The 21216-nt window shown below is 39.3% G+C and overlaps 2 protein-coding genes across 2 annotated transcripts in view; both read left to right on the top strand.

The window, feature by feature from the left end:
- Positions 1–6148, top strand: part of LOC125883561 (collagen alpha-1(XXV) chain) — a 191514-nt gene extending 185366 nt beyond the window's left edge. Inside the window, exons 37-38 of the mRNA XM_049567941.1 lie at positions 1975–2013; positions 3039–6148. Of these exons, the coding sequence (XP_049423898.1) occupies positions 1975–2013; positions 3039–3065 (66 nt within the window). The 3' untranslated portion in view covers positions 3066–6148. The remainder of the gene's footprint in view (positions 1–1974; positions 2014–3038) is intronic.
- Positions 6149–8410: 2262 nt separating this feature from the next.
- Positions 8411–20796, top strand: etnppl (ethanolamine-phosphate phospho-lyase). The gene is made up of 13 exons (XM_049567933.1): positions 8411–8595; positions 9079–9197; positions 9609–9768; positions 12813–12887; positions 13123–13216; positions 15113–15229; positions 15909–15991; positions 16264–16489; positions 17040–17194; positions 17545–17634; positions 18461–18591; positions 18745–18815; positions 19004–20796. The coding sequence occupies exons 1-13, from the start codon at positions 8537–8539 to the stop codon at positions 19103–19105; spliced, it is 1482 nt and encodes a 493-aa protein (XP_049423890.1). The 5' UTR covers positions 8411–8536; the 3' UTR covers positions 19106–20796.
- The last annotated feature ends 420 nt before the right edge of the window (positions 20797–21216 follow it).

Raw genomic sequence — 21216 nt, 5'->3', positions numbered from 1 at the left:
AAAACTGGAGACAAGTTCTGCTGAAATCCTGTTATCTTCCCGCTGACTTCTCCATGGACCCAGTTACCTTTTAACCTGATGCTAACACAGACTCCTCTACTGATGCCTATGCTGCCGGCACATGGACCCCTCTGTTAGTCTGTTAACTCCCCCTTTCCCCTTTCTTGTATTTGTACCAATTGGGCCAGACCATGACGACAAGGGAAACACAATAGACTAAACAGGTTATTGCTCCAGACCTATTCAAGATGAGAAAATGAATTTTGTTTTCATGCATTTTTTGGTGTTTTCTGCTTTTGGAAAAACAAAAAAATTGCTGTGTTATGCATGGAAGTTTTGAGTAGAGATGTTAGGGGTTAATGTGTAAGAGAAGTCATAGCATGCAGTGTGTAGACAATGAAATAGTAGGTAAGAAAACATTCATATGTCAAATATGCCATCTCATTGAACTACATCTACATTCATTTACTTGAACTAGCTGCAATAACTTGAAGATAAACTCCCTGATTTTGTTCTAGTGTCCCCAGATCGAGCTCAGTTTTGTTTTGAAACTCTACTGCGGGGCAACTATTATAAAATCACAGAGCAGTATCATCGACATATTGATGTGCATGAGCTGTATTTTGCTGTGTATTATGTGCATGAATGAAGAATACAGTCTTGCAGTTGTCATTACATGTAATATTTCACATGATTGTATCATAACACGGAACACTGAGGAAACTTTCAATTTGAAAGAAATGTAGATCAGTGGTCTCTGAAATACTTTTAATATGCTCATATGTTAGAGAGAGACATACAAACCAGCAGACTCACAGTTTTCTAGCTCCAGGGGGGTACAGTAGTTACTGTAAGTTAAGTTTCTGTTACATAAAGATCTTTTTGAGGAAGTTAATTACACACCAAGTGCAATAGGTCAGAGAAAGTCCAGTTCCTCCCTTAACCCTTTTAAATCTGGATCAACATCTGTTCTCTTGTGCTATGTTCAGATGACATCATAAACATTTAAACTGTCAAAACCTGCAAAAAAATTGGTTTGACTTGTATAGAAAACACGGGGAAAGGCAATGAACATAGTTAGAAAACTATCCAAAAAAAACTGGGGAAATGTATATATATAAATATATATTTAAAATTGTGTAACAGAAAATAGATAGGATTCTATTTATTTGATTTGTAGCAACCCTTTTTCAGGTAATTTTGTATTTTTTTTTTTACTTTTTTTTTTTTTTTTAGAAAAGTTTCTTGTTTGTTTTTGTTTTTTTAATTTTTCTTTTTTTGCTTATTTTCAGGTAATTGTATTTTTTGCCTTATTTTGGGTATTTTCTTAGTTACTAGAGTTACTAGAGTTACAACTTTTTAATGTCATGCTAATTTGGGCCATTTCATACATTTCTCAATGCCTTCTTTCCATGTTTTCGAAAAAAATAAATAAATATAACTAATTCGCTCAGGTTTCAAAGGGTTAAACTAGACACTGTAATGTCCAATTCTGTATTTCAGCTCAGACATAATGACACACAGTTTAATCCTGTGAGACGGCAGTAAACTGCACACAGGTCGCTCATGTGAACCACAAAGTTTGTAATCACCACGTTAAAACAATAGAAATAGTATAATTAACGTTGATACACTCTCTGATTTGATCATATGCTTGTGGTTTGATGCACGCTTTGATTTTACCCAATTTGGCTGTTTGTCCTCACCAAAATGTGGTTTGGAGACATAGCTCTGATGCCTCAGTTGGGCAGGATGGGACAGTTTGTCTCTGCTGTCTCCCACATGTGATTCGGTCTCATTAATCAGATGCATTTTTGTCATGAATATCTAAAAGGATGACATTTGCTATGTGTTCTCGCGGGGTAAAAGCCACTCATTTAACACACTTGAAATCTTTGTGTAAATGGTGTCTGTTAACAGCAGACCTGTTTGTCCTCATGGTTCTTTTCTTCCCTGCTACTCCTCTCTAAACAGGGCCCAGATGGATTACCAATGCCTGGATGCTGGCAGAAGGTAAGACAACAAATTTGAGCTACAGTAACGCTACAGTAACGTGACCATCTGTGTCCTTAATTTACATCTGTGTTTATAGAATAGGTTTGGAAAGGTCAATCAAAATCAGAGTATTTTTGTTCACTCAGTGTCAGTAATTTTTTCCATGTGGGTTTCAGCTTCTCTATGTTTGCATGGGTTTTCTGTGAAACACGTCATAACAATGTATGACTGTAGTGTGAAAAATGTCACTGTTGTCAAACCTGCACAGTCATGAAACAGTGTGAAACATGTCCATCTTCATGTCGTTCTCTCTCCTGTGCTTTTCTTGCAGTGATCACTCTAACCTGAAACGCATGGAGTTTGTAAATAATGCTTCTTTTATGGTATTTATAGTTTTTTTAATGGAAAAAAAAATGTCTAAAAGAAAAGAAGTCTATGTGTACGATGATACAAAAAAAAAAAGAGATAATCGTCCCGAGTGTCACGCTCTAAGCTGCTTCTACTCACATCACCGTGTGGAAAACAAACAAACAACAAACAAAAAAAAATGTGTGTGTCCGCTCTCTCACATCCACATCGTGGTGGAGTTCTGATCCTTGGCTGGCGGCAGAACTTGTCTCTGTAGTCTTTGCATGGCTCAGACTGGAGCGTCGCAGCCCAGCCAGATTCCCAGGGGGTGAAAGGAGACGTGGAAGGAGGAGGAGGAGGAGGAGGAGGAGGATCTGGACTGGCTCTCTAACACCAAATGCTAGGTGTTTTGTGTTGTTTGGTCTCAACAAGCTCACCGCCCATTCATGCAGCACCATTTTCTAAAAGACTTAAAAAAAAAAAAGAAGAGGAAAAAAAACTGTGCCAAGCAGAACATTGCACCCCGTACCCTGCAAAAGCATGAGTAGTAAACTATATTTATATGTATTGTACATACCTGTCACTGTTTGTGGTTGCGTCATGGCTTCTGCAGAAAACAACACTAACATAAAAAAAACAACAACAACCCCAGAGCTCTGAATTAGTAATTTCTGCTTTCCTTTAATCTTCCCAAGGGAGTCACGCCATGGCTGGTAGCCTGAAAATCCCCTGAAAGCTAAGTTGTTGGTTATTGTTGCTTTATTGTGGTGATGCCTGCAGAGGGTATGACATCAGCAGGTTTTCACTGACGTTTCACTCACGTGGCTCAGCATCGTCGTCATCACCATCATCCGTGTGGTGGCTCCCACACCCACACGTCTCCGGACAAGAGGGGAGAACTTAGCAGGCTCACTGCACAGTTGGGAAAACAAATCACGTGGATTTGAGATTGGACAGGCCTGCTCGGGATGCCCGCCCCCCTCTCTGAGCACGGGAATGGATCCCTGCAGGAGAGTCGCTGAGAGTCTCATCGATCTCCACGGAGATCAGCTGGAGCATGCGCCTCTCCTCACAGGCAACGCTGCGAGATCTACTGAGAGCGTTAACAGAATGCAATCATGTTTTCTTCTTTTGACTTTTTGTTTTTTGCTCTCATTCTTTAACATTGTATTTTGTGTATAATAGCCTTCGGTGCCTCAAGCTTTTATTCATTCCTTTATCAGAAATGTACAACTTTATATCATATTTTGGATTATTGGAATGGTGTTTATTTCAGGAGGGTAAGCTTTGTTTGGAGTATTGGAAAGACACACATTGCGCACTGTTTTTCATATTAACTTTACAAGATGTTGAAATAGCATGTAGGTTACAGCTTCACCTGAGCTCACGGTAAGATTGCATCCATCTCGACTGCCTCTGATCTTACCCGTGGTTTTGAAGAAGCTCATTGTTTGTGCAAAAAAACACACACCCAGCAGTGTAACAAATCTGCTACTTGTTCATTCTGGACTTGTTGTATGGGATGTTGGTTGTACAGTGTTGTCAGTTCACTGCATGTACACAGTTTATTACTTATGAATTTCTTAAATGTTGACGATAAGCATTGAATTGAGGGCGTGTATCGGAAGTGTAAGCTTTGTTTCAGGGGTTGGGGTTCGTAATTGGTTTTACCTGAACACACAGCAGCTGGTATTTCAGATGTGTCCGATTCAGGGCAGATTATGTTTCGCATTACACCTCATGTGTTGTCTTAAACATATAAAAATGTATATTACAGTGCAAGAAAAGCTAAATTTGACAGACACAGCTAATTGGTTGACGTCCAATGATTCACCACAGTCTAACTGGTGGCCAGTTATGTCACATTCCATATCAGATGGAGCAATAGGTTTATTTTTCACCAGTCATCCTTTCATATTTCTTATATTCAAATTGCCTTCTGACATAGTGGGTGCTATGCAAGGTGATGCTCTGTACTTGTTTTCCTCAGCGTTAGAAATATGCATGAATGATTTACTGTAAGGGCAGATGTGAAACACCAACATTTTGTTGTGACGTAGCAGCAACCACAGGTGGATTTGAGGAGATTTATTTCCATATGGTTTGATTGTACAGTTCATCTCATGGTTATTAAGAATGGGTGCACATCTGTATAGATTATAATGGTGCTATCTGATAGCAGGTCAACAGCAGCTCCGTTGATGCGCTCTACCAGTGGCAAGAACTACACAACAGGTTTCTTTATTGTCGTTGGGGTTTTATGTATGAAACAAGTTTTTCTGTGCATATATTTGTGTATTTGTCTCAGTATTTTAAGTGGTACATTATTTATTTTTCTATAATTTCTTAAATGAAGGCATTTTTGGTTTTAAACAGCATTCCTTTCAGTCGGCTTTTGATGTCAGTTTCCGCTCTTTCTTGGTATCATGAGGAATTTTCGGGGCATCACATAACAGTTATGCAAATGGAACAGTGTGAAGGAAGGCGGTCATTTACGAAAAACCAGACCAGTGTGTATTCACTGTGCATTTATTTTAGATCATAGGCCTTACAATGGTTCGTCTGCTTTTATTTAATTTTGTGTGTCGAAAAGCTAACTATGACAACAGAGTACTGATGGCCTGAGTGTCGACAGGCCCGGCCAATGCAGCGGCGTAAAGTTAAACATCACAGCTTTTTCTCACGCTTCCTCTTTTCTCTCTCTCTCTCTCTTTCTCTCTCTCTTTGCATTGAATGTAGTTTGATATATGTATAGTGGATTATTAATGTACTGTTAAAATGTGTGCTCATTTGACAAGAAGTGCAATTTATACTTTGGTTAATGTGTGTAGCATCAAATGCAGCTGAAATGTCACATCGTTGTGATATCTGTAGCTCCATTTGCTCAGTCATGCTACCCTGTGTACCACTACCTGGAAAGAAAATGTTTATTTACCCGAAGACAAAGAAACAAATGTCAACATCAGTTTTGGAACACATTTCCTCAAATACTGTCCCTTCACTCATGTTTCAAAATGTTATTTCCATTATGTAATATTTACTAAATTTTTGCAATCTGTTTTTTTTTTTTTTTAAATTTTGTGATTTGATTTCCAGCCTTTGTTACAGTATTTGTTCTCACAAGTTGCTGTATCTTTAGCATGTGCAGCTAATTTTTTTAATTGATTTTTGTTTTTTATTTGATTGATTGTTTTTGTTTGATTGTTGTGTTTCCTTGTTACATATTCAATTTTAGTTTATTCTGCTATCAGCAGAAGTGCCAAAATATGACATTTATTTCCATATCAGTATTAGCTGAGCTGGTGAGAGGCTCCAAAATGACTCAGTGATAGGCCACATCTGTGTATTTGTCATAGTTGCAGAAATATTCTGAGTCAGGTCTTCCTCTGAAGACACAGTCAGCCTAACACACACCCACTTACTCATCGAGACCTCCCAGATTAAAAGTGGTGGTGTGGGATAATTGACAAAGTAACATCCATCTGCATAATGCTAAAAGACACTGGTCTCTTATCAGAAACTCTTACAGATCTAAACCAATACACTGCAGCCTTACTGAAACAAGTGTATTGCCACATACTCTCCAAAATAAAACGCAGTCTTGGTGCAGAAGCAAACTCCACATTGTGGCATTGAGTTAAAACTGCATTTTTTTGGGGTTGTGGTATATGTTCAGTTTCTGTTCTGTGTTTGTATTACTCTTTTTTTTTTTACCCACTTGATTGACATTTCTTTGAAGACCCTTGTGTTCACACACGACTATATTTCAAGATGACATTTCATATGACTGTACTGTTGGAGCCAAATAAACACAGTCTTTCAAATACATCAAACAACAGACTTGCCTTTATTGATAGTCCTTTAATATCACATGCAGTGACTTAGATCACTGAATATTATGTGTAATATTATGAGCCAGGAAAGATATATTCATGCAACTCTTAAAGCTTGCATTTTAACCCAACTTATATTGCAAATACACAACATATGCAAATTAAAGAACTGTAAAATGGCTACCTTTATATATGCTATTATGCTGTATAATGCCTTGAGGGATTTAATTTATTTATTTTAAATTTGGCTGTCCACTTGGATGTAAAGCAAGATTTCTGGTTATGCATAGACCCTACGTGCGTAGCCTACACACGTCGCCTACATCGTCGTGAGTATTTTTACTTGTGCGGTGGTTTGTGTCACTCTGCAGTTACACCTCCAAAACACTAGTCGGCGGTGGAGGTTTCTGTGAAGTGCTGTTAAGTTTAGTTGATTCAAAACACATTAAACATGGCTTAATAGAAACCGTTTCAAACACAAGTACACATACTGGCTTAGCACAAGCTGATGGCATTTTACATTGTATAGCTTAGCCTGGCGGCCGGCTATCTTTTCCTCTTCTCATATAAAACCAGGGACAACAGTGATGTTTAACAGAGGTAACGGCACACATAAGGGCTCCATTAAAACTCAGAAAGTTCACTGACAAAACAACTGTCCTGTACTAAACATGTTTTCCAAACAAATATGACATGCTAACGTTATTAGTGCCAGCCTATGGCATTTTACATTGTATAAATTAGCCTAGCAACGAGCGGAGATTTCCTCTGCTCATATATGAAACCAGGATAAATCCTGAAGTATAAATCCCTGAAGGATAAATCTCACAAGACTTATAATGCTATTTTGTGGGGGCTTTATTGTTTTCACAATTCATCGTTTCTTATCTGTGAAATAAACATAAATACAAGCTTTGTTTCCACTGAGGGAAATGGTGCCAGTATACAGAATCAGACAGGTTGTCTGCGTCACCAAGACACGTAGTTACAATTCTGGGGAGGTGCACGTCAGGCAACAGCGTAGGCTCTGCGTTGACGTGGAGCCTACACCGTAGCAACTGCGCTGATTCAACGCAGAAGTATAAATTAACTTTAAGGATGAACTGATTAGATGTTGGTGGCCATAGGTCAAAGGTCAAGGTCACTGTTACTTCGTCTGTCTCATTTTCGTGAACACGACATCTCAGGATGCCTTGAGGGAACTTCCTTAAATTTGGTACGAACATCCACTTGGAATCAACAATGATTAGACTTTAGTGGTCGAAAGTCACTGTGACCTTGCGTCCATCTTATTCTTGTTAACGTGATACCTCAACACCTAGAAGGAATTTCTTCAAATTTGGCACAAACGTCCACTTGGATTTAAGAATGAGCTGATTCGAATTTTATGGTCAAAGCCACTTTGACCTCACAAAACATGTTTTTGGTCCAAACGCAAGAATTCATATGCAAATTATGACAAAATTTCACACAAATATCTGATAGGATAAACTCATGGAAAAGATGATGATTTATATCCAAAAGGCACCGTGACATCATCATGCTCTGCAAAAACTTTACTGGCCATTATTCAACATCAGAACTCAGGATCAGGAGGAGAGACGTTTGGTCAGGAACTGAAGATATAAATGACAAAAACAATATATGTGTGTAAAGCATTTATGTTTTCAACTTGCAACTTGACCGGTTCACTGAGGCATCCAACAGTGAGTATTTAATGTAGAGGTGGAGCTCATTTGAATTATTATTTATACAGTTGTTTTTCACAACAATGCGTAATTTTTAATCAGCTAATTATATTTTTAGGTATAAAATATACATTTTTGTGATTTTTTTTTTTTTGTAAATATAGTAAGGTAAAAAATACAATGTGTCCCTCTTGTAGTGGAGTAGAAGTATGAATTTTCAGAAATGGAAATATTCAAGTGCAGCTACATCAAAATAGTGCATGTACTTAGCCTACATCCCACCAGTGTGTGGCTGTTAAATAAATGAAGTGGCTACAATATCTGCTTCTGTTCAAGTGGCCTACAGAGTAGAATAAAATGGAAATTCGTCACTAAAGTACAGGTACAGGTACAGTATGCCTACTTGAGTAAATGCACACTAACACATACACAGTTGTATACGTCACTGCCCTCGAGGCACCTGCATACTGTTGTCAGCTGTAGGAATTCCGGCTAGATGGCAGCACGAGAGAGCTGCGCGAGCCGCCGCTTATGTCCGGGTGTTCTCGTGCCTCTCTGCCGGTGCGCGCGCGCGAGCATGTGTGTGTGTATGTATATACAGCAGGGTAATTTGTGCTCGAGCAGATGTAGCTAATTTTCGAGTGCGTCGTCCTCCAGCTGGACAACATCAGGATGTCTGCGGAAATATTGGAGAAAAAGAAGACGATAGACCTGAGGAAGAAGCACGTAGGGTAAGATAACGACATTTTGCAGTTGTATAACGCTACAAAGTTTATATTAAAGATGACAGGCGTTAAGTTATAGCAGCATAGCAGCTCTGTATTTGCCTGTAAACGTTATTACATAAAGCAGTTGAAACTTTTACGCCAAACTTTAAAGAATTTGTTTCTGAAATACAATGTATTCATTAATTAGTTCATACATGTGTAGCTAAGCAGCTAATTCAATTGTGCACATATTAAGAATGTGAATGCTTTATCAGTGAGGTTAAAACATACAATGTGGTGTCTGTAAGCTGCAGTAGTAGTTAGTATATTTCCATTACAGTATTTTGCTGTTGCTCGTGACTTATAATGTAATACATTTACTTGTGTACAACATAAAAACTGTTAAACCAGGGTGAAGGGCACACCTTTACCTTTGCCTAAGCTTCGTGTGTAGTGATCTTATCTTAACTTGCACACATTAAAATATCAACATTATCTCCTCCACAGGCCATCTTGTAAGATTTTCTTCAGCCATGACCCGATCAAGATTGTGCGAGCCAGAGGCCAGTACATGTATGACGAAAGGGGACAGCGCTACTTGGATTGCATCAACAACGTGGCTCACGGTCTGTACATCAGATCTGTTTTTACACCACATCTATGTCATGGCTTATAACAATGTAGACAAAACAAGAACACAAGAGAGCTGTTCTCTCTCGCAAAGTGTTGTGTTAGGTTTGTGTTCAAATATGCAATCAAAGCTTGAGGCGTCATATTTGAAGACGCACTTGACATGACCTGATCTGCTCTACAAAGTTGTCATGTAATGTGCACCTAATTTGGGAGTGACTAAGCACAGGCAAAACAGGAATATATACAGGATATCTGGCGCACCACATTGACCACTCAGCGTAACCTCCAATTATGTGCCTTTGGTATTAGCTGTCATGGTATGTTTCGACCAGAAAGTGCAGTCAGATGCCTGAATGTGAGGACCAGTTCTAACCCTGTGTGCACCCTTTTCCTCCTTTTCTCAGTGGGCCACTGTCACCCGGATGTGGTGAAGGCAGGAGCTCAGCAGATGGAACTACTCAACACCAACTCGCGTTTCTTGCACGACAATCTTGTGCTGTATGCCCAGAGGCTGCAAGCCACACTGCCTGACAAGCTGTCTGTGTGCTACTTTGTCAACTCTGGGTATGTCCACGTGTCGTCACACTCCTCAAACACCATAAAGGAAGATTAGCCAGACTTGTTTTTTTTGGGTGTGGGTCAGTAGGTGTTGGCAAAGGCACAACAGGTATATTGACTGGCATTATATTCATGTCTTCTCTTCCATCTACTTTAATTACTTGAACTTCAGCCTTTCCCCATTAGGAGCGATATATTTTTGCTACGTTGCTGTAATGCTATAAATTGTAAGATAAAAGGGTATCGTCCAAATATGTGTGGCTATGCTACTGTAATCAAGAAGGGGAAAAAAACAACAGTTGTCTCAGCTGATCATCCTGCTCATCTGGATTTTCAAGTATGATAATTCTCCTGAATTAGAACAACAGCAATATTAGTCTATCTAATAACACTTTGAAAGTGAAAAGTTCCAGCTCAGCCTTCATGGGCCATGTCTAGACTTCCACAGAAACAAACTACAGCATTATATAACGCATGTCCAGCCCTCTCAGTCTTCCTAATAGTCATCAAACTGCACCAGTCTGGTGTGGTTACTTATTTACACCACTTGCTGGAGTTCTGCAGTGTGAACAGGAATTATCTGGTCAAGGGTAATAATGTTGTAGATAACGATCCATATACACTCAATACCAGACTGTATACGTGTATTTATCAGTCACGGGGAAATAGGTGCCTTGAGAGAAGTTATAAAACAGACAATACAGAGACGTTATTACTGTAAGTATTTTCTAAGGTGTGTGTGAGATCTGGGATGAACTGGAACACCTCAGGGACTGTTCTTTATTTATCAGAAGAGGGATGCATGACCCTCTGTTCCTGTATAATCCCACCAAATGTAGGTATGGAGCTAATGCAACAAGCAAACAGCGCACTTCAGCAGAATATGGCTGCATGAAAGCCATACACAAAACCAACAAACATTAATGAGCACACACATACACACAGCAACATGTGTATATAATGACTGTTTTGCCAGAATAAACAGTTTGGAAAGTATGTCTTAGCCTTTATACACACACAACAGTGACAGCAGCAGCCAGAATATCAGTAACTTGGCATGGTGGCTGGTCTTAGATTTAAAAAACTTAAAAGTTAAAAACAAAATGCTGGAGAAAAAACCTTTTGCAAGCACACAGAAGTGCAGTTTTTTTTCCGGATCTGTTTAGTGCAAACGGTTTCTATTTGGTTACTTTTTACATGAGACATAGAAAAAAGTGATTGTGATCACTTTTTTTTTAACTTAGATTTGAATGCGTGTCTTGATAGAAGCATTCCTCACACATGATGTGTTCAATGACTGTCAGAAACTTGAAAATCTGACGATAATTTCTGTTTTCACAGTTTCTAGCTCTTTTAAAAAAGAAAACATGCCTTTTTAACCCACTTGCAGGTTTTGGACTTCTGATGTTAATCAAAATAAATACAAGAAAGAAAAAAGATTCCCGCACACTGTTGCCAAGCTTGCAAAATATTTAATGGGACAAGGCAGCTACGTTTTGGTCATTACAACCTTCGTCAGGCAGACCGAAACGTAGCTGCCTTGTCCCATTAAATATTTTGCAAGTTTGGCAACAGTGTGTGGGAATCTTTTTTCTTTCTTGACCTGCTAAAGTTTTTTCCTATGTACCTGTTCAGGAGACTCTTCAAAGGTGTGCATGAGCCAGTTTTTTTTTTTTTTTACTTTTTTAAAAAATGCAAATAAATACAAAATACGACCATTTAAAGTCAAATGTCCCTCCCCTTAGTCAAATCAAAAACTGTAACTCCCTTACTAGTGCTTAAAAAATAATAAAAGTGGCTCACCCGTTTTTCACCACCCCCTCCCCTCTGATAAATAACGAACAGTCCCTTACTAACAGTGTTGCCACACATTCTCATGGACAAAAATGAAAAGCTTTGCCATGACTTTTAAAGGACCCGTAATTTTTATTTTTCTTGCCCCACTTGCCTGGCATTTTTTTTTAACATATCAGATTCAAACTCTATTCACTCTATAATTTAAGATAGCCGGCATACATGGAAGAAGAGAAGGAACACAGGGAGAAAAGAAAGAAGAAACAATGTTGTCACACATCGACACTTGTTAGAGCTATGTTATGTCATCAGCTACAGAAAATAGGTTTGCCGTCCTGTTACCTTACGTGGAAGGTTATCCACAGGAGGTTTCTGACACCCTTTTTTTTTTTTTTTTTTTACACAACAAAATTCCTTGACGCCTCCAAAACTTTCAATGATTTTTACTAGCTCCATGACTTTTCCAGACCTGGAAAATGTGCAGCATAGCAACATATTTATGCCCACAGTTTTGGAATTAAATATTTAACAATCACATATGGATATTGTGTTGTGTGTCCACATTATGCCGTTATTGTGGCTATCTAGTGTAGAAAAAACAAGTCAAAATGGAGGCCATGTACAGTATGTACATGTTGCCAGCTCTTTTGTTTTGCAGTGTGATTCCATTTTCAGCCTGCAAAAGTGGTGTAGGTCGCTAACTTGAGTGGTTTATGTATTAAGGGGTAAATATAGATAGGGCAAATACGCCAGAACAGGATCATTCCAATGAGTCTACAGTTACTGTCGAGCTGACACGTTCATAGAAATGTAGATATAAACTCTGCTGATGATACTGTAGAACAAAGTAAAGAAAAATATGTTTCTGATTTGAAATTAGGGATGTCCCGATGTGATCTCAAAAATGGGGATTAGGACTGATCTAGGCATTTTTTAACTGATTTAAATGAGACCCCAGGACTCTGTATGGGTAGATACTCAATATTAAATGACTCAGGTATGGATCAGGAGCAAAAAAAAACTTGTTTGGGGCATCCCTAGTTGAAATAGCTTCAATATCTCACTGAGATTTTCAAGCGTACTTCATCTTTACACTCCATTACCAGTGTTTATATATAGGTGTCACTTCATTTGCCCTCACATTGGGAAGTAAAACATCAAACTGTGACTGACGTGCTTGTGACACCCATGGCTTCACCTGTGTATTTTGTGGTGACTGAGTAACTTCAAGTAACCCTTGCCCCTTTCAACTTCAGCTCCGAAGCCAACGACCTGGCCCTCCGACTAGCATGGCAGTACACAGGCCACAAAGATATCATCACGTTGGAAAAGTAAGTGTTACTGCCCAGTCATTGTTCAAAAACACCTGGTACGGTGCCAGACAGGCAAAATGAAAGCATGCAGATAATGATTAGTGATGAAAGTCCTTTTGTTCAGTGTATTTCTTATGATATACTTTTGTATGGTGAAAATACTTCTGTCCTCAGATATCCATGTTTTGCACGCTCCACATGATATTGCAGCGAAGATGATTTGGTCCATGGCCCGTGTTTGCTTTGTTTGCAGTGCGTATCACGGCCATGTCTCATCGCTCATTGACATCAGTCCTTATAAGTTCCACCATCTGTCAGATGCTGAGCGGAATCCATCTGTCCATGTGGTGAGTGCTTTTCCCTGTCTGCCTGCGTGCACAGTATTAAAACACCATGACTCAACTTGTACTCCTGGGTGTTGGCAAGCTACTGAGCATGTACTTATTGCACGGGGATTAAGGTGTATAGATTAAGGTGTGTGTGTGTCTGTGTGTGTGTAGAATAGTCAGAGGCATGAAACACCAGTATTTTTTTCTACATATTCTGGAGGGCAAGGTGCAACCAAAGTGCTTTTGAATGGGAGGCATTTTCTGGTGACTTGAGGCACAAGAGTTTTAGCTTCCCCCTGAAAACACTTTTTTTAATCACAGAGGACAGCGAGAGGAAGGGCGGCGGATTATTATTAACCAGATAGCCCAGTCCTGAAGACCAACATCTCAAAACTACACAACTTACTGGCGGCTTTTTTCCTTTTAGTCAAAAGCACTCATCATGATAAGATGCTTTGAGAAACACAGTGATTTAAATTCTCCTGCACTATCACTCAATCTCTACCTGAGGAGAGCCTCTGGAATGAGGCAGAACAGGAAGGTTATGTCCCAAGTGTATGCCCGAAAAAATGCACCATAGGCAGCCATGTGTGAAATTGGAGCTATTTTTCTAGCTCATCTCCAGGAGTTGAATCGTAGGCAAATCATATTTCGACACTGTCATTATTTAGAAAGTTGTGTGTTTGTAAAATGAGTTTCTGTTTTTTTAAATCCCCCATCCATTCCAATAGAAGGGGATCTGAGTGTCACTGGAAATTAATCAGATTCAGTTTTCTAATATACAGTTAGCTTTTATTGTATCCTATTGTCCACAGGATATTTATCTCAGGAGGTTTTCGACACACTGTTTTCTGGAGATACTTGAGAAATTAAGGATATTTTGAGTAGTGGTGACAAATACAACACAAAATATGTATAAACAGTGTGTTTTAAAGCAACACGCTATTCGTTGATATGAGTTAACCATTCATGAAAAATAAATAAATGCGTGATTTTTGTTGAAAAATGGTCTTTGAAGACCTTTTTACTTGTGGTTTGATTCTCTGTCCACTGGAATGGTCAGGAAAAAAAAACGCAAAGTATTTTAATCAGTGCATTTAAAGTAGAAAGCCACCGTTACAATATTTTGTGTGTGTTTGGAACAGAATTAAATCTTTAATCTTAAATCTTTCAAATCCCCCACTTTATGGAAGTGTTATACAAAATAATTGTTGGTGTACTTCTATACGTGTATGACTTTGAGGTTGTTGGAGTGAACAGCCTGTGAGCAGACAAGCTAAAATTATACAACCTCCCTGCATTGTGTTGCAGGCGTCTGTGCACTCTGCTCTTTTCCTTGATAGCCTTGGTGAAGCTTGATATGGCAGCTTGTGGAATACCCAGCTCTAGTGTCACATGCCAAAGGTGTGGCAAGTCAGTCTGCTTTGCCAGCTTGCATATTTTTTTCATAATCGTAGACAGTCAGGGATTAAGCTGCGGTTGAAATGCTAGTCGACCAACATTGTACACAGTCCAAGGTGAAATGTAAACACAAAGATAACTTTCACAGACATATATGTAAAATCATAAACATGTCTGCATAGTATACTGTTTTGGTTGTTACTTTTAGAACTTAATGTCACAGGTGTGTGAAAAGGAAAATATGCAAGAGCTGTGTCAGCAGATGTCATAAATATCTCCTTGTCATTGTTTTCTGAGATGCTGCTGGACTAGTCTTGCAACTGTCTACAATTAATTACATTTTCTCAGCTGTTTTTGTTATGCATTGCATTTTGGGACAAATCTGTCCGTCGACACCACTGTCAAATATTAAGCAAATTTTGCACGAGTTCTGACACTTTGCAGTATCTCTCTTTTTGTGCCTGAATGTGACTCTGTGTTCGTAATAATCTCAGTGTCTCATCCCCTATACAGGCTCCTAGCCCAGATGTGTACAGAGGCAAATACAGAGCGGACCACCCTGATCCTGCGACAGCATATGCAGATGAAGTCAAAGATATGATACACAAAGTCCATGAAAAAGGAGGCAAGGTACAGTTTGTGTTTGATATTGCAGACTTAATTGAAAGAGAGACCTCAGAAATGTCTAACGTATGGCCTCATGTGTTAATTGCTTGATTGTCTTTTCAAAGGATGACTCTTTTTTAAGGAAATGGCCCTAAATTACAGGGGAAAAAATCATATACGATGTGGCAGCCCTTTTATTTATTAACACCCATTCCATTTTCCACCTTCTCCACTTTCTTTTCTTTTCTCCTCTTTTACCTGTTCTCCCGATTCTCAGGTTCAAGCCGAGCACTCTGGCTTTTAGACAACATGTGGAGGGGACTCTTAGTGTCCAATCTTTGTTGGCAGCTCAGCTCTGCTTCCAGTGGCCAGTGATGCAGGATTTTAGTTCAGGGATTATAAAGAAAGCAGTTTGCAATGGCTGTTTGTGCAGATATGAATCTACAGAAAGAAACCCAGCAGACGACGACTGGAGACGTACATGAATGTGATTAAATTTTGCCCTCCTCTGCTCTCTGTGTATAATAACTGTGTACAAGTGAATACACTGGCAAGATTTTTCTGCTTTACTTCACAGTGGCCGACAGTAACATGCTCATGACGGAGGGAGATCTACGGGTCAAAGATGCCAGAACTCCTCCTCTTTTCCAGTTTATCAGTCTGGCTTTAGATTGATAGCCCTGGTGTTTTTTCTCTTGTGCAGATTGCTGCTTTTATTGCTGAGTCATTGCAGAGTTGTGGCGGGCAGGTCATTCCCCCCCTGGGCTACTTCCAGCAAGTGGCAGAGTATGTACTCAAGTTATTCCAGACATTCATTCACGCTCAGTCTCAGTGCTTGAAAGTGTTTTTACTTACTCTTTTATGTAGAGCTGTCATTCTGAAATGACAAACTAGCTGCAGAACATTTAAAGAATCTTCTTTAGATGGCTCCAGACTGTGCCACAGTAGTCAAACCTGTCTTGTGTGTTAATGCATTTGTGAATGTGTGCCTTATTTAAAGAATGAGTAACTAACTTGAGTTTCTCTCTACACCTTTGGATTTTTCTGCCCCTCTGCAGACATGTCCACAAAGCAGGGGGCATTTTCATCGCTGATGAAGTCCAAGTGGGCTTTGGGCGCGTTGGCACCCACTTCTGGGCCTTCCAGCTTCAGGGAGAGGACTTTGTGCCGGACATTGTCACCATGGGAAAGCCTATTGGCAACGGCCACCCCTTGTCATGTGTGGTCACGACCAGAGAGGTGGCAGAGGCCTTCATGTCATCGGGAATGGAGTATTTTAATACAGTAAGAGCATTATGGAGAATAATGAGGAACTGTGCAATCAATATATTGAAAAAAACCTTTATTTTGTGCCAAACTTATGCAAAATTCTTAATATATGGTTTAAGTAAAGGGCACATTTTTGAATTATGATGTAGTTATTGAGATCTGCAAAAAAAAATAAAATTAGAAAAGCAGATTGCAGAAAAATTCCCAAGTTGACCAAAAATGGCAGACTAGATCCCCTCATCCTTGACATGATGCTCTTGTCCATATTCGCCAGGCGCATCGACACATCTGTTTTCCATATTATGGGAAAAATACATTCCATCCAAGATTTTCATTGAGAACCTCAGATTACAGCTCTTTCCTGTGAGAATAGTCGGGTGTCTGTTGGGGCGATAAGTTCAGCATAACCGAAAAGACTGTGGTGACTAAGTCTGTCACATATTTAATGCATCAAACTGTCTCACAGCTCTGCCCTCAGTGTACAGAAGCTCCCGATGATCAATCAGCTGCGTGAACGTAACCTTGGTGTAATCTTTCCTCCACGTTTGGGTTTTGAATTTCTCAGTTTGGCGGTAACCCAGTGTCGTGTGCCATCGGTCTGTCTGTCCTAGACGTGATTGTGAAAGAGGATCTCCAGGGTAATGCCCTGCGTGTGGGGCGATACCTGAGCAATCTGCTGGAAAAGCAGAAGGAGAAGCATCCACTGGTTGGTGATATCAGGTATGCAAACACACACACACACACACACACAGTTACAGTATGTGCTACAGCTGATTAGCTCTGTGTATGTCCAGTAAAGCTGATCCAGAGCACTGCTGATTATATCTGACTGATACCAGCATATGAATGTCATGTTTCTGTAATCCCTGGACCGACATGTAATTCAGTGACTCCACAGTTAGACATAATGAGACATAGAGATGTCTGCCTTCTCTTCAGTATAATTCAACTAGATGATGAGATGGCACTCGGCTTGTGAGGCTCAAAACGATGATCAAGAACATGTTGCTTATATTCCTGAGATGTAAGCAGAGGTCAGAGATGACTAAACAGAATGTCACATCCTGCAGGGGGCGTGGCCTCTTTGCTGGGATGGAGCTTGTGAAGGACAGGTTGAAGCTCACTCCAGCTACAGCAGAAGCCCAAGAAGTCATATATAAGTAAGTGTAAGTGTGAGAACTCAGAGAGGCTGCTTAGATTATACTGCCCTGCAGCAATCACTGTTGTCTGCTGAGAAAACTGCAACCATGTTTCCTCAATTGTGTTTCGTAAAGAACACATATCTCATATCACCACAAAAAGCTTATACACTTACAGTGGGGTAATAAAGTTAAATAATAATACCTGCATTGTATGTACTCAATATTTGAAAGTGGGAGCTTATTATAGCCTTTCAATTATTTAGTCATGACATCTCATTTATGTAGGTGTTTCATGTTCAGCTTTTGAAATCAAAATGCTGCAATTTATAGTATTTGTAATTATTTTTAAGACACCAAACAGTATCCATTCAATCATATTAACCTTGACAATTGTTCTTCCTGTTCGTCATGGGTGAAAGGTGTGTTTATTGATGACATTACAACAGTGTCGTTGGAATAAACGCTCATTGGAGTCTCCTAATCAACAACATAATTTGCAAAATGAATCACAGAATTTTAACGTCACAGAACTTTGTTTAAACGGACACATTCACTCATCCAGCTATCTCAACTGCAGGTGCTCGGCATCACAAGTTATTGGTTCTACTAATGTTTGGGATCTTTATCAAGAGTGTTTCGAACTCTTTCACAGCGTACATTTTGCCATGGCAGGAGAAGCACAGGTGTGATTACTACCATGAGTTAAGGCTGCAGGAGCCATTGTTAGTGTTATCAGTTCCACCTGTGCTTCTCCTACTATGAGCAGTCAGAATGTCTGCGGTGGAAAACTTAACCACGTCGTTAAATTGATACACAGTGGAGAATAATTCATATTCTCTCCCAGGCTAAAGGAACAGTACATCCTCCTTAGTGCTGACGGACCTCATCGCAATGTGCTCAAGTTCAAGCCTCCCATGTGTTTCACAAGAGAAGACGCTGACCTGGTGGTGGGGAAGATCGACCACATTCTCACAGGTACGTCCAATGTTCCTGTTCCTTTTTTTCCTCTGTGGTGTTGTGTCATCTTTCTGGCTCGTGCATTATTTATGTACAAGGATCAAGGTGTGGACCGGTAACCTGCTATCGCTGAACGAGCTCTCAGTTGTGCTATTGTGTCTGTGTTTCCAGAGCTTGAGGAAGCACTGGGCATGAAGTTGAACAACACACTGAGTGTAGAGAATGAAAGCAGTAAAAGAAAGGTAAGTGTGACTCTGTTTCCGAAATTGTATCGTCTCAAAACATGTGAGAGAATTCAATAAACTCAAAGGGCCAAACATAGAGAAGATCAATGTATGATAGACAACCACAACACATGTCTACATTTTCTTGATTTTCCACCCTCACTGATTTTCAATTCAACTTGATCTCTTCATGGTTTTATCTCAAGCTGCCGGCTGATGAAAATGGACACCAGTATCACAGTGGGTTAGAACACAACAAAGGGAGCAGTCGAGGAGCTCCTCAACAAACCAAACGCCTCAGGACATAACGCTGCCTCCGAACAGTCAGAGCTGTGACGTAACAACACTTACGCTTTCACATAGTTAAAGAACTGGGATCAGACACTATAAAGACAAAAAAAAAGGTGCCTTTACAATTAACCTAATGAAAAGTGTTTTTACATTAATAACGATAGACTGTATATCTCTGAGATAGCAGTGTCTTCTCAGGTATTTTAATTTCTGCCAACATTAACTTGACCATGATTTTCAGGGAATTTTAATGTTAATAAATCAAACGGTATTATGTTAAAACATTCAATTGTTTTCACTGCTTATAAACGTATCCCAGCAGTTTGTGGTTAATAGTATGTTTTCAAGTTTGACTTTCTGTCATTAAAGGTTTGTACTTAAATGGAAAGAAATAAGAAGATGAATATCTTGTGGACAATTTCAAGAGCCACTGATAAATGATAAGATGAATGAAGAGGGGAAATGAAGGAAAATATTTGTTGGGTAACACTTCACTTGAAGGTATCTACATGACACTGTCATGAACTTGTTATAAACATTATGTACATGTCATAAACGTTATGACTGCTGTCATTAAGTGTCATTCGGTTTTTGTAATAACAAGTTGACATTGTTTGGGTTGTCTTGATTATGACAACTTGACATTAATCAAAGTGACATTACCAGAAGTTGTCTTTGTCATGACAAGTTGACATTAAATTTGTTTGGGATGTCCTTGGATAAGATAAGATAAGATACACCTTTATTGATCCCATAACTGAGAAATTCCAGATGTCCTTATAATGACAGCTTGACATTAACATAAAGACATCCTCTGGTAATGTCATTCTGGTTAATGTCAACTTGTCATAGTAAGGACATCCCAAACAAATTTAATGTCAGCTTGTCATGACAAAGACAACTTCTGCTAATGTCACTTTAATTAATGTCATGTTGTCATAATCAAGACAACCCAAACAATCTCGTGAACATGATATCACAGGAACGCCACAAGGGAATTCACTCAACTTTGGGACCAATGTCCACTGGGACTCAGAGATTTTGGCGGTCAAATGTCAGTGTGACCTCGCAACACGTTTTTGGCCATAGCTCAAGAATTCAAATGCCCATTGACAAAATTTCACACTAATGTCTAACAGGATAAAATGAAGTGATTGATTTTATGTCAAAAAGTTAAAAGGTAAACTTCAGTGTGATGTTATAATGTTTTCTGTCCATTATTGAAAGCCGTATCTCAGGAACACAAGGGGAGACATTTGGTCACATACTGAATTGGTGGGTTGAAGATGTGTGTGAAGCATCAGTGTTTAAGAATTTGTGGGGGGTTTTCAGCATCATCCATATTTTATGTATCGTCTACCGTCATATGGGTGTGGACAGACATAGATGTAAACTGTAACTTGACTGGTTGGTGGATGGAAACAACCGTAAGGCAGTAATTATAGTTTTGTAGACCCAGTTTATACTTCCTGATTGCATTAGGCATTGAGTAACAATCAGTCTTTGCTATATGATTTATCTGTGGAGAATCTGATGCACAGTATTAGGACTAAGGGAACTACAACTGTGAACTGTATTTGCCATGTGTATCTGCATGACAGCACAGGTGTGCTTAATGTGATGTCATTATAAGCTCTGGGATTTCCTTATGTCAAAGATTTGATTTACTGTCTAGCGAACAACAGTGACCATTAAATTCTTGCATTGGACTCAAATATGCAGTCTTCTTTCTTCCTTCCTGTTTATTTTTGACTTTTTGGAATCTCTTGTCATAATTTGGGTGATCTTAAGTATTAAGACTTGCTCTCTAGCAATATATTTAAACTGCCTTGGATAACTTGAAACACAATCTAGACATAGAGAAAACAGAGACAGTGGAACATGAATAATGGCGAGCTGAGTCACATCTTAATAAGGTACTAATAAGCAGCTTTCAACACTAGTTATGGTGTTTAATGTGCGTATCCATGCAGCTGGAAAATAAAGATTAATCACTATTCACAGTGCAGACAGTTGTTCCCTCCCTCTGAGTCTGAGGAAAGACAGGTTTAAGAGGTGCCACAGCCAATTACCTATTGTCAACAGATGGTGTTTTTAGCAGTGCCAGCATCTTACGCTGTGTGTAATG

This window comes from Epinephelus fuscoguttatus, linkage group LG23, assembly GCF_011397635.1.
Source record: "Epinephelus fuscoguttatus linkage group LG23, E.fuscoguttatus.final_Chr_v1".
In the NCBI taxonomy this organism is placed as follows: domain Eukaryota; kingdom Metazoa; phylum Chordata; class Actinopteri; order Perciformes; family Serranidae; genus Epinephelus; species Epinephelus fuscoguttatus.
The sequence above is the reverse complement of the archived record's forward strand: the minus strand, read 5'-3'. Positions and strand labels throughout refer to the sequence as shown.